The sequence below is a fragment of the Pseudopodoces humilis genome, chromosome 5 (genome assembly GCF_049639895.1).
Source record: "Pseudopodoces humilis isolate 2021_Gansu_Grassland_sample_001 chromosome 5, ASM4963989v1, whole genome shotgun sequence".
Classification (NCBI taxonomy): Eukaryota; Metazoa; Chordata; class Aves; order Passeriformes; family Paridae; genus Pseudopodoces; species Pseudopodoces humilis.
In genome coordinates this window covers 38,560,706-38,573,061 of record NC_142204.1, presented here as the reverse complement: position 1 = coordinate 38,573,061, position 12,356 = coordinate 38,560,706, and the positions used below count along the sequence as shown (strand labels likewise).

The 12,356-nt window shown below is 42.0% G+C and overlaps 1 protein-coding gene across 4 annotated transcripts in view; it reads right to left on the bottom strand.

Moving 5' to 3' along the window:
• The window catches only part of PTPRB (protein tyrosine phosphatase receptor type B), a 68,466-nt gene that overhangs the window by 47,282 nt on the left and 8,828 nt on the right, over positions 1-12,356 (bottom strand). For 3 of the 4 annotated variants that reach the window (XM_014248894.2, XM_005519358.3, XM_088055619.1), the window contains exons 3-4: positions 10,843-11,081; positions 5,368-5,644 (exon numbers count right to left, since the gene is read on the bottom strand). In XM_014248894.2, the coding sequence (XP_014104369.2) occupies positions 5,368-5,644; positions 10,843-11,081 (516 nt within the window). Of the gene's footprint in view, positions 1-5,367; positions 5,645-5,802; positions 5,988-10,842; positions 11,082-12,356 lie in introns of those variants that run through there. The other variant, XM_014248897.2, reaches the window with a different exon arrangement.

The following is a 12,356-nucleotide window of genomic DNA, read 5'->3' as shown; positions in this document are numbered from 1 at the left end:
GTTCCTTTGAACCCATCTCTCTGCTTAAAGTCAAATTCTTCCTTTGGAACACAGAGATGTTAGTGCTCTTCAGAAAAAGAGATGAAAATTAAACAAACTGATTTACAAAATCATTTCATAAAATTAACTATCTTTTCTTGACTGATTTCTTAAAGGCCAAACTAAGTCTGCTTAAATCTGAAAAAGAAAAAAGTAATATTAAAAATCAATTCACAGACCAAGCACATCAAACTTCAGGCCAAATACTTAAAACTTCACCCAGTTACAGCAACTGAAACAGGAGGTTTTAATGAAAAGTGTCAGGAAATCTTAACAATAGGCTTGACTACCAGCTCCACCTATAATAAGTACCAAGCCACTACAGACTATTATGTTGGCAAAAGTGAATAGTGGGGGTATAATCTTGTTCCTTGAAGGCAATTGTTCTAATCTGAAAGGTCAGACTTTGGAAGTCAGAAATAAATTCCAGCACTATATATGGTCAGATGCACAGCCAGCTTAAAAAGTTTTAATTTGACTGACATTGAGAGAACAGTCATGATAACTGTCAAGAAGTTTAACCCACTTTCTGACTAAGTTAGGATAAGGTTGACTGTTCTTCAGTCCTGCAAAAGTAATCACCATTATCACCTGTATTATTTGCCAAATTTGACAAAAGAAGATATCAGCATTTTTAGAGGCACTTATACTGTCCTGGGTAATCTGTCTTCTAAGATGCATGAGCAAAGAAGAAAGTTGCGTGCCTAGAAGGTGAAGTTCAGAAATTCAGACTTTATCTAATCTATCTGGTCCAGAAAACAAAACACTCAGTGCTTTGTACATCCGCTAGAACAAAGGAACAATGAGACTGGGAAGTGCCTGGGCTGAAAGAGCTCTGGATGGAAACAAACACTTAAAAAACCATTTACATTGTTATACAAGTCTCTGTTGGCAATGATACAACACTGATATATCACAGAACTAAGATATTTTCATCAAGATATTTTTATACCATTTGACACCATATGAATTAATGTTCCCTGGTCTACAAAGGCATCTTCCAGAAGACTTAAAGGTCTTTGAATTATGTTTCAACTCCATTTTCACTTTTGGGGAAGAGGATATACTTTGTGTGCACAGCTGCTACAGATCTTATTTATAGATATGGCTATGTCAAAATCCAGTGACATGATTCTCAGATACAGCCTATAAGGACAGAAACACACCTGCCTTATGCAGGAGAAAAAAACCCCAAAACAACTGGGAGATATAAGTCCAGGACCTAGTAACGGGGACTTCCTACCAGTCTCAATCATCTTCCTACTGTATTATCCATTTTTTTCCTAGCTTTCCCTCTTCATAAAACAGTAACCTACTTCATAAGAGCTTTTATGAAGGTTAAGTAAAGAGGATTGATTTCATTGTCTTTACTAAGTACAAATATCCATTTCTTTGGGATGATACGCAACTTAGATAATCTTTAAAACATTGTTATTTAGTTTCTTTCTGTACTCTGTATTTGAAATGGTGATCACAACCATTACATGATTACAGATGATAGGATTATAGAGCCTATAGTTAGAGCCATGTCACATGTTGTTGTTACAGATGGCTAATAAATCAAATTTGTCCCAAATAATTTGAAATTTACAGGAGTGAACACACAGTAAGGCTATGCTTCTTGCACTTAGAGAGTTACATATTACAATGAAAAAACACTCTAACAGTCTGTGTCTTAGAAGATAGAATTTTATCTTCTTTTCATTCAAATATTTAATGGGATTTTCTAGCAAAAAATTATTTACCTCTTAGTTCTCTCAGTACAGGAGGCTTGGATTAGGCAGTAACATAATATAGCACTGCAGTATTTTTGTAGACAAGGATTTTGAAAATGGCATTTATAAGTCTGTTTTAGAAGACATGGTTGAAAGTAGGGTAATTGCCAAATTGTTTTTCATGGCTCTCTAGACCAGTATCTCAAATCCGAATTTCAATTCAGAATTAAAATTTATAAATTTAACTGTAATTTAGGATCTATTCATATACTACTGATTTTAACTAGACCTAGTCATTCATTGAAATACAGTTATACTGGTGCACAGATATTTGGAGATTTGAGAACTTAAAACGTATCTTACTTGATATCAGGAAAGACAATCCTACCATATTTTGCCATACATAAGTTCTTAAACACAGAAATAGTTTTACTGAGAAAGCAAAGAACAGAACTTGAAAGGACTGACAGGTGCATATCCCAGCTTTACAATGTCAGCAGCGTGCTGACTAGTTGAATGACTTTATGTACTGTTTCATGTATAAATATATATCTTAGAAGAACCCAAACAGATTGTAAATATTATGAAGAAAATGTGCAGACTTGTGCCTACTAACATCTGTAATCTCAGTTTTGCAGTGGAAAATTGATCTGTAGCTCGGAGCTGATAAATGGTGTTATCGGCTTTTTCTCTCTCCTATTCTACCAAAATAGCACAGATGTCCCCACTGTGTGTGTTTCCATATCTATGTATACATGGCTTACGAAGTGCATATGTGACTGCATTTTCCAATGTTTTGGATGACCTATTTTAGTTCTGCTCTACAGGATTAAATAGTTGCTGTTTTAAATTGACAACAAAGAGGTCAAAACTTGAGTAAAGATAGTCACTTTAGGAGACTAGTGTAGATTGTTGTACCACTATTTCACACATTATTAGACTTCAGATCTATGTATCCACAAGTGAACTAGAAGCTGCTTCTCTACGAAAAGATTCACAAGGGTTAATCTGGTGTTACTTAAGAGTTTATGGAATCTTGGCTAGATGCACAATTATGCCATCAGAATATCAAACTTGCAAACAACATAGACCATGATTTTAATGTGACATTATATATACTCAAAAGGCTAATATGGTCCTCTCCAAACTTTTACATTACCACTGCAACTGTGGCATGTATTATTTATTGCTTTCACTGTGAGTCCCTCATCAGAAAAGATCACACTCAAAATTTAACCAAATGTTTTGGATTTTATGTGCTTAGCTACTCAAGTACTTTGCGTAAGAAACTTGATGAAAATTAAATATAGAACTGGCACACAATTTTTTTTACAGGATTAGATATTAGATAAAAAGCTAGTTTCTAAACTAGGTATATAAACAAACCAGCAACTTTCTTACACTTTCTCATGTGTATTTATTATATCAAGATGATACAGATGTTCAAACATTGTTTTGCAAAAAGAAAACACACAAGATGGGATTCCTTTCACTTCAACCAACTACACTTCAGCTTCCTGGTCTAACCTAGCCTCCTTTGACAGCCAGTGGAGAAAGCACCTTCAATGGACAGCTTAGCCCATCTTCATTAGAGAAAGAGCTCAGGAAGGGAACCTCACTGAGTACCAAGGTCAGACCTTGTCGTTTTAGATGGCCCACGATAGCTCAGTTCCACTAACATTGAAATTGATGGAAATTTTGTTTACAATATGGCTGGAAAGACTGCTTATACTTTATATTCACGAGACAATTTCCAGGAATGCATGCCTATGGGCACTCAGGCTCAGTAGATAGTAAACTAAAACTATTGTCATCAAGTCACAAAGGAACAGGTGAAAAAGAGCTTCCATGAGACTGGATTAAAATGCTGCCCCTGGTGGAAACATAGTAAGAGGAATAATCTTCCCTCATTCTGTATTGAAAAGCTTAGTATGGACAACACAACATGGGTTGTTCACAGGTATAATCTAGAAAAATTCTTTAGAAAAGAATAAAAAGACAAATTTTGGGGCTAATTGTGTATTTTTAATACTATCAAGAAATTCAACTCAAGGAAAGCAAGGAACCACAAAGCAATCTGAGTATCTCTCTGCAGGAAACATTCATGGCTCCTCTAGTCTTATTTCATGCTTTTGACTGATCTCTGCTATCCAAAATCCAATAAACCTCACTTCACCTATGGTATACCAATTTTAAGTATTTCAACTCAAACTTTAATCAGACTTTTCACTTACATGTCAGCTACATAATATGACTCTAATGATCAGCTGACTTTCATTCCAATGACTTGCATCTTACAGCCCTGAAAAATCTATTTAGTGATTAAAAAAGTCCTAAATGGCACGTACAAGTTTCTGTATTAACGGTTATGCATTAATCAAAATGTGCTCTAAAGTGCACATCTACTCTACTTCTATGTAAGTATTCAATAATAGAACTTTACTATACAGAAATGATGGTGATTTACACCTCTCTGAAAACAGTTGATCTATTCTTTCAATTTTCACATTGCAAGTCATCAATATCAATATTAAAAACAATCAGCATAATGCACAACAAATTTAAATCACTGCCTCCATATTACTCATTTTTACCGACTGACATGACTTGTGCTTAGTGCATAGCTATGACACCAGCAGACCAGTAAATGGATTTTTTTAAAATTTGTGTTACCACAGCAAATTAATGGAGAGTATTTAGTGCATTTGTATGGTTAATGCAGGAAAATGGCTCTGACAGAAAGCGACACCTCTGAACAGGTAATTGTGAAGTATTTGGCTGCTGTAATCTTCAATACGAAGTACCTCTCTAAAACCAACACATTAGGAGCAAAGAGAGGTATTTAATGATGGACCTCATTTAAGACATCTCTGCTTTTGGTCTTGAACTACTACCTTTAAAAGGTTGAATACTATATTTTATCATCTTCAAAAAAGCACAAATACAGAAAGAGGCCAGTTGTGCCACTGCAGCTGTTGTCATTCAATGTCCACTTCTTCACAGCTGAATTGTTCACACAAACATGAATGCAGAAAGGGGGCTTTCCTTGGCAGCCCTCTGTCAGGCTGCTGGACCATTTCTACAGCCAGTCATGGATGTGTCACTGTAAGTGCTCTGCAAACAACGATATGATAACACCTCTCTGGTGATATCCAAGGAAAACATGTAAGAAGGAAGTTTCAGCCTTACTTTCTGACTTTTAGACTACGGTTAGAGAGAATAAAATATGGAAATGGGCTGCAACGGTAAATTGTCCTTAAAGAAGATTTACCTCAGTAAATAAAGTGTCAGTTGAGGAACTATGATGACAACATGTTTGCATGAGCACAAAGAATGTTATGGGCATCTACTACAAAAAAAATTTTTTTCTGACTTAATATCCTCACAGCACCTTCTTCTTTCAAGCCTGTTGGGTTAACGGTAAAGTTACTTCTGGCAGTGGGCTGAAGAGAGCTCAAGCGTAGGGCTGCTGTTTTCAGTGAACACTGTCCGCCTGCAGTAGCTGTAAATGCATCGCTCTCTTCTTCCTCCTCTTGGAGCCGGCCGAAGCAAAGGGAGGAAAAGGAAAAGCCCGGCGCCCCTCCCCGCGCACCTGCCGTGCCCGCGCCCGTACCTGTCTGCAGGGAGATGTTCAGAGCCTCGCCGCCGGCGAGCGGCTCGATGCGCAGGTGGTACCAGGTCCCGGCCTCCAGGCCCCGCAGGGTGCAGCCGTAGGTGCCGTTGCCCGCGGGGACGGGCTGGCAGCCGGCCGCCTCCCCGTCCTCGGAGCGCCCGCTCAGGCTGAAGTTGCAGGCGCGGCCCGCGGCGCCCCCGCGCAGCCGGACGCTCTGCCCGGTGACGCTCCGCTCCGTCAGGTTGGCGCTGCATCCCGCCGCCTGCCCCGGCGCGGCCTGCGGAGAGCGGGGAGAGCTCTGAGAGACCCGCCAGTACCCCCGGGCTCAGCCCCCAGCCCTGCGCCGGTGCGGAGCGAACTTGCCCGTGTCCCCCAGGCTCTCCTGCGACTTGCGAGGGGCGACCCTGCGCCGCCCCCCTCCTCCCGGCCGCTCACCTTCGTCAGGGCCAGCGCCGTCCACAGGGCGAGTCCCGCTCCATAGCTCAGCATCGCCGACAGTTTTTAACCCCAAAAACCCTCGCGGGGAGGGGAAAAGGGGAAGGGACGGCGGGGTTGGGGTGGGGGGATCCGAAAAAGCGAAGTGGCGGCGGCGGGCCCCGGGGGCCCCCGCCCCCCGCCGGGCTCCGAGCCCTGTGCCGGGCCGCCCGCCTGCTGCATGCGCTCGGGGCTGCCCCGGCCGCCGAGCCGCCTCCCTGACACCGCCGTGGGGTGGGGGGGTTGCCCGCCCGCGGCTGAGGAGGAGCGGAGGAGGCGGGGGAGGCGGCCGCCGCTTCCCACGCTGCCATTCTGACCCGGGCTGACTCTCCCGGAGCCCTTCCCGCCGACTTCCGCAATCAAGGGGCGATTTCCTCGCGTCTCGCTGCGGGGGGCGACGCTCGGAGACTCGGGGCTTGCCGCCCACCGGGCAGGCGACTGGCCCCGGGGTGCCGCCCCTCTCTCCTTAAGGATCCCACCTCCCTCTCTTCCCCGCTGCTTCCTCCTCATGTCGGTTTTCCCCTGTGTCCTGTCTTCCCAAGCGTTCCCCCCGGCGCACGGCCCTTCAGCGGTGCCGCTGCTGGGGGGCGGCACTCTTGTCTCACGCTGGCTGCACCTCGCTTGGCGCTGACTTGCCTTGGCTCCTGGTTGCATCGCCTTACAGTGTCTTCTTGCCTCTGCCCCACCTCGCAACTGCCTTGTCTCATGCTGGTCTTGCCTCATTCCCACCTTGCCTCTTGCCTGCCTTACCTCACGGCCGCCTTGCCTCGTGTGGCTCCTTCTCCTCCTCCCTGCCCTCCTCTTGGCCACCTCGCCTCAGGCTTGCTTCATTCCACGGCCACCTCACCTCGCATGCCTGCCCTCCTCACACCTGCCATCCTTCACAGCCGTCCCACCTGCTGGCCCACCCTCCTCTTGGCCTCAGCTATCAGTAACCCACCGCTGCAGCTCCTGAGTCTCAAACTGATGTTTTTAAGGGTTAACCATAGACCACCAAGGCCTCCATTCTCTCCCTGGCCATATGGCACTGCAACCAGCGGCCTTGCATCCAGGAGAGTCCAGCAGAGCCCAACACTGAGTTCCTGCCTGCAGCAGCAGAGTCTGTCTGTGAGTAGCCAAGTCATCTCCTTTTTCTGTTTCTACTTGTGTTCTCAAAACAATTCCTTCCCACATCCCGTGAATAACTCCCAAGCTAAAATTACACACACCATGGAAAGCAAGAAAGTCGCCCTGTTTTCAGACTGCACCAATAAAGCTGTGTGCAACTCCGAGTTGGCTACTGCCAAAATGAAAACTTTCCGTTTCTGACATGCATACCCGTTTCCTTCTTGTTTAAATTTCAGCCTCTGAAAACTCACATATAAGTCTGCATGTGGGGAGACAGAGAAGAAGTGTAGACAGAAGCATTTTGCACCTTCAGATATTCAAATACACAATAGCAGCTATGGAGTGAATTTGGGGGTGTACAAAAGAGAAGGAAATGGACATTTACTTTCTTCAACAGGAATGGCATTTTTCTGCATCTTTCTGTACTGCATTATGCATGTGGGATTTTAACTTTTAAAAGCAGTACCTCAAGCAAATTCAATACCATCCCTGTATCACTTTCGCCCTCTTTGTAATGTTTACAAACATTAGTCTGCCTTTTAGGGGAGCTGCTGTTCCAGGATTTTTCTGGGCACCAGCCTGTCAAACAAGATACAAATATCTGATAAACCTTAGCTCTCCTTCTTCTGTTCTGAAATCAAAAGTCTGAGCACTGAAGGGTGTTACCTGCACCTACAGGAAACTTCATCTGTCCCAGGGGAGCTCTGTGCCTGGTCCTAGGGACATGGCACTGAAAGTGCTGTGCTGTAATTTGCAAAGCTGAAGATAATTAATAACTTTTTGATCATTGCCTTAAGCGACAATATAAATCTGTGTTGGTTATTATGTCATTCTCAAGCCCATCACAGAAGATATCTCTTGGAAGAGATGTTTTACGTACTTCAGACAGAAGGAGGAACCAAACCCCGAAGAGCTAGCACAGGGGATAATCATACCATTTATGGGAAACATGAAGTGTGTTTCTTAGACCTAATCTAATAGAACTCCCTAGAACTAATCTGGGACTAAAATGACATAGATGTCTTGTAGTTATTTAAGGTGAGAGTTTCACAGTGTGATTTCTTCTTTAGGTGATGGTGCTTTTTGGGCTAAACAGCATAAACCACACCAATACTTTTCCAGCACTGGAGAAGTGCAAATCTGAAGGCTTATTGGGATGTTTGGATTACTTCAAAACCCTCTCTGAAAATTAAAACATTCAGGGTAACCTGCCTTTTCTTGGAAAAGAAGCTCACATTATTCTAAGGAATTTTGAAAACATCCATGACCTGAACTTGCAGGGAAGATACAATTTGGAGTAAGTTGTTTAAGCAGATGTAGTAAGTAAGAGGAAAAAAAAAAAACCCATAATCAATACTGCAAACATAAAATTCAGGAAAAAAAGTGGAACGTACCACAAGTAAAACTTAAAGACTTTTGGAAATAAATACCTGCTTGTCTCTTCTAGCTAGCATAAGATAATTTGTGGAGGAAAATGATATTAATGCTTCTCAGAAGTGCTCATAATTCAGAAGTTCCTACTTTATTAGTCTTATTCTTGCTATCATAAAATCTTTACATTTTTGTATTAGTAGGAAAGTACTGGTTTATTACAGGTTTTTAGACTTCCTTCTGTATGTTATCCAGCAAAAGATGCTACATGGGTAAGGTGTGACACAGATGCTTATGCCAGCACTGGAATAAAACATGAGGGGTCCATCATTCACTGGTGGCAATATATCCATACAGAATAGCCAACATAATACAAGTAATTACTTCCAGACTGGTACTGAATAAATGGGCTTTTAGTAAATCAGCAGTCACACAGCCTTTAATACTTACTGACCTGTGTGGCAAGCCAAGAAACTAATTAAACTGAAAAAAGACCTGGAAGTGAGTTTTGGGAGTTGCCGGACGTGTCTCTAATAGCAGGCTCCAAAGTCCCTTTCAGACACTTTCCCAAGGTTTCCTGACTTTTTTTTTTTAACACCAACCTCTCTGTCTCTCTAATCAAGAGGAAATGGGCTTTGCATAGCTTTTGTCATGGATTCAAAGTGCAAGCTGCAGTTTTACTTGAAATCCAAGGCAGCTCTAAACTAAACATTTTGTTCAATTGAAATGTCACTATTGTCGCCCCCAAAATGGGTATGTGCACAGCCAAATAACAACATGGCTTTACTTCTGCAAACACGAGGCCCCAGCCTCAGCAAATGCAGTTCATAGAAGGTATTGTCTTCCTCGCAACACTATTCTGCACTTAGTTTATGTGTTTTCAAAGTATTATGTTAAATACAGTTAATCCTTAAACGTCCCTGAAGTTTGACAAAAAATGTTTTTAACTCCATTCTAAAGACTGGGAAACAGAGATGCAGGCCAAAGATTTTAAGTTTGTGTATCTAAATTGGTATATCTAGATTTCAAATATCCAGAGCCAGCTGGAGGCTACAAGAGAAAGCTATTACCGATTGTTTTTCATAGATATGTTTAGGCACTTTATCATCGGAATTCTGGTTTGAAAGTTTTGACCTAAGCAGCTTGCAAATGATGTGATTCAGGAGGTGAAGTGGGGTAGAAACACAAGAGGCAGTAGTTTCTGTTAAAATGGTGCCATTTCTTTTGCTTTGGCAGGATTATGTAGTAGTAGTGCTGGAGGTAGTTTGGATAATACCTGATTTCATAGGACATTTCCATTTGGAAGGAACAAGTATTCTGTGCAGGAGGTATGCAAATGAACAGAGGGCATGAGGAAATAAGCTCAGCCTGCATGCACCGAGACAGAAAGATCATATTTAGAAAGAACTGCATCAATTTTGGAATGGGGTGCAGTGCATCTATTCTTGCCTCAGTCCCTTCCCCTCATCAGCATCAGAACAGTGGTGTTGGAGTCCATAAACCATCAAGTTTATGGACCCTGCCAGTCTGTCCACAGCCTTCCCAAACATAAAACACATTTTCTTAGTCTTATCCGCTTCAACATACAGTAGTAACTGAAGCATGTTTGCCTGCCCCAATATATTGAGTGTAGTGTGGTCTCCTGGAAGATAAGCCACAGGGAATTTAAAGATTTTCAGTTCTAAACCACTATGTGATAACAGTGTTACAGTGACCAATAATGTTCTGCATGTTTTAATTCTAACTGCCCGTATACATTTTGCCAGTGGTGATTCCAGATTTGCTGTCAGAACTGAGTCTTGCAGAAAAGGAAGACTGGAAATTGATTTGCAGCAAATGGCCTGCCGTGTGCTCCTTCTACAGCTGAGGCTGGCAGCCCCATTCACTGCCCATTCTCTTCCTGGGCAGTTTGTGGTTGGACAGAGCAGAGACTTACAAGTGTCTGTGTGTTTCCACTCTGCCTATCAGTCTGTAGATAAGCTGACCATGGCCAAGGCCAGGATTCCTTTTGAGGCCAGTTAAAGCATTTGGATTTCTCTTGCTTTGATCTGTAAATAATGTATGTAATTATCTGTAAATAAGGTCATTGTGTACTGTAATTCTTAGCATGTAATTAGAACTAGACCTTCACATAATGCAATAAGCAGTACCAGAGCCTGAGTCACTGAGAGCAGATACCCAGGCTCCTCTGGGTCTTGCCACATCCAGGAGCTTTCCATTGCTTCTCACATATCCTGATAATTTCCCTTGAACTTCTCCCAATACAATGTGCACACCAGGACTGGGCTGTATTGAAGAGGCAGGACTTTTCTGCATCTATGCTTTTAGCAAAGGACATTGTCAGCATGAACATCAAAACAAAGCAACCCACCAAAAAAAGAGCAAAGCTTAGTCTTGTAGCTAGTTTGTTTTTAGGTTTTGGGTTGTTGTTTTTTTAATGCCAGAAAACATCCACTTGTAATAGCTGTCAGGCTCCACAGAGTGGAGCAGGCTCAATAAAAATTAGTAACTCTTCTGCCTTACCTCTTCTGTAGTGCTAGAGTATTGAAGAGTGGTTGTTGGAATCCAGGCTTTCTCTGTTACTGTAGATTTCAAGTCAAAGTAGAGATTTTCAATGGGACTTCTACTGTAATGTTCTGTCACATTTCTGATGAACATCTCTGTGCTACTCTTCAACACGTTTTCAGGCCTAGAAGTAGTATCATTTGAAGAGGGGGATGTAGTTCTAGTGCTCCACACAGAAGTGTCTGCATCTTGGAGATCTAAGACAAAGGAAAACTATTAAAATCAGCTCTACATTTTTATAAACAATTAATTGGATTCAATAAACATGGCTGATACAACTTCCAAATAGTTTAAGTGCACCTGTCAGTTCAGTAGTTTCTTGTTTTCAGTGCAAACGTGCTTTTGTATCAATACCAAAGCCTGCAAAACACAACCAGAAAAAAAAATGTCCCTGAACATTCATACCATTAATTTTAAATTTAGTCTGTCAGTGATTCTGAGGGGAAGAGAAAAAGAAAGAAAGAGAAAGTTGTACTTTGTCATTACCAGCACACTGTTCTTCATTTGCAACTTTTCCACTTGCTTGTATCTATCAAATGGCACACAGTATCAGCTTTATATTTCAAACACCTCTCCCCACCTTTCTAAGTGCAGGGCCAGATTCTCATCTGCCTTTTGTTGGAGTAAGTTTAAAACATGGCTTTGTTCAGTGTGATTTTTCAAGGGGACTTTTTCAAGATAATTTTTTTCTCAACATATGTGTTTGATGTAAGTTCCCTGTGCCCACATGCGCATTTCCCTTGCTTTCTAAAATCAGTCCTATGCAGACCCCATGCTAGTCCCTGACTGCTGCCTTCCCAAGGCTCAGCTAATGATCTATCAGTTAGCTGAAGTATGTAAATATGACAGTGGATTCGCTTTTTCAGTCACGTATCCTTCAGAGAAAGCCAAAGTTGCAATTAGAGCTCAGGAAAGATTTTACTACACATTTTTCCTCCACATTTTCATGGCTCTTCCTCCCCATTGGTATGTATTTAATATCCTTTCTTTGTGGCAGTGAGGGCAGGGTTCAAGCTGTGGTGGCCTCTACATCTGGGAGCATCACATTTCAGTTAAACTATTGGAATTACTCACTGGCCCCTTCTCACAAAAAGCTAACCTGCCATTGCTGTAACACAGCTAGTGTGTGTTGGCTCGGTGCCCAAGACACTTCGTCTGTCCTTGAACTGGGGTCTCCAGCACGGCAGAACCTTGTTTTGGTGCTGAGCCACTGGGCTGGTTGCCATTTGTAACAATTTTAGCTCACAAATCCTTTAAAAACAAAGTAGTGACTGGGTTAAATTGCAGCAGAAGATTTCAAATGCAATTACTTGGCTTGCAATTATGATGTCTTAACTAGGCAATGTGTGATTACCTCTTACCCAAAGGAGCCGTAGGTGAGCTTCCACAAAATCAACATTATCAGTTGTTTTTTTTATATATATATATATGTAAATATATATATGTTAACCTGATAATGTAAAGAAATCTGC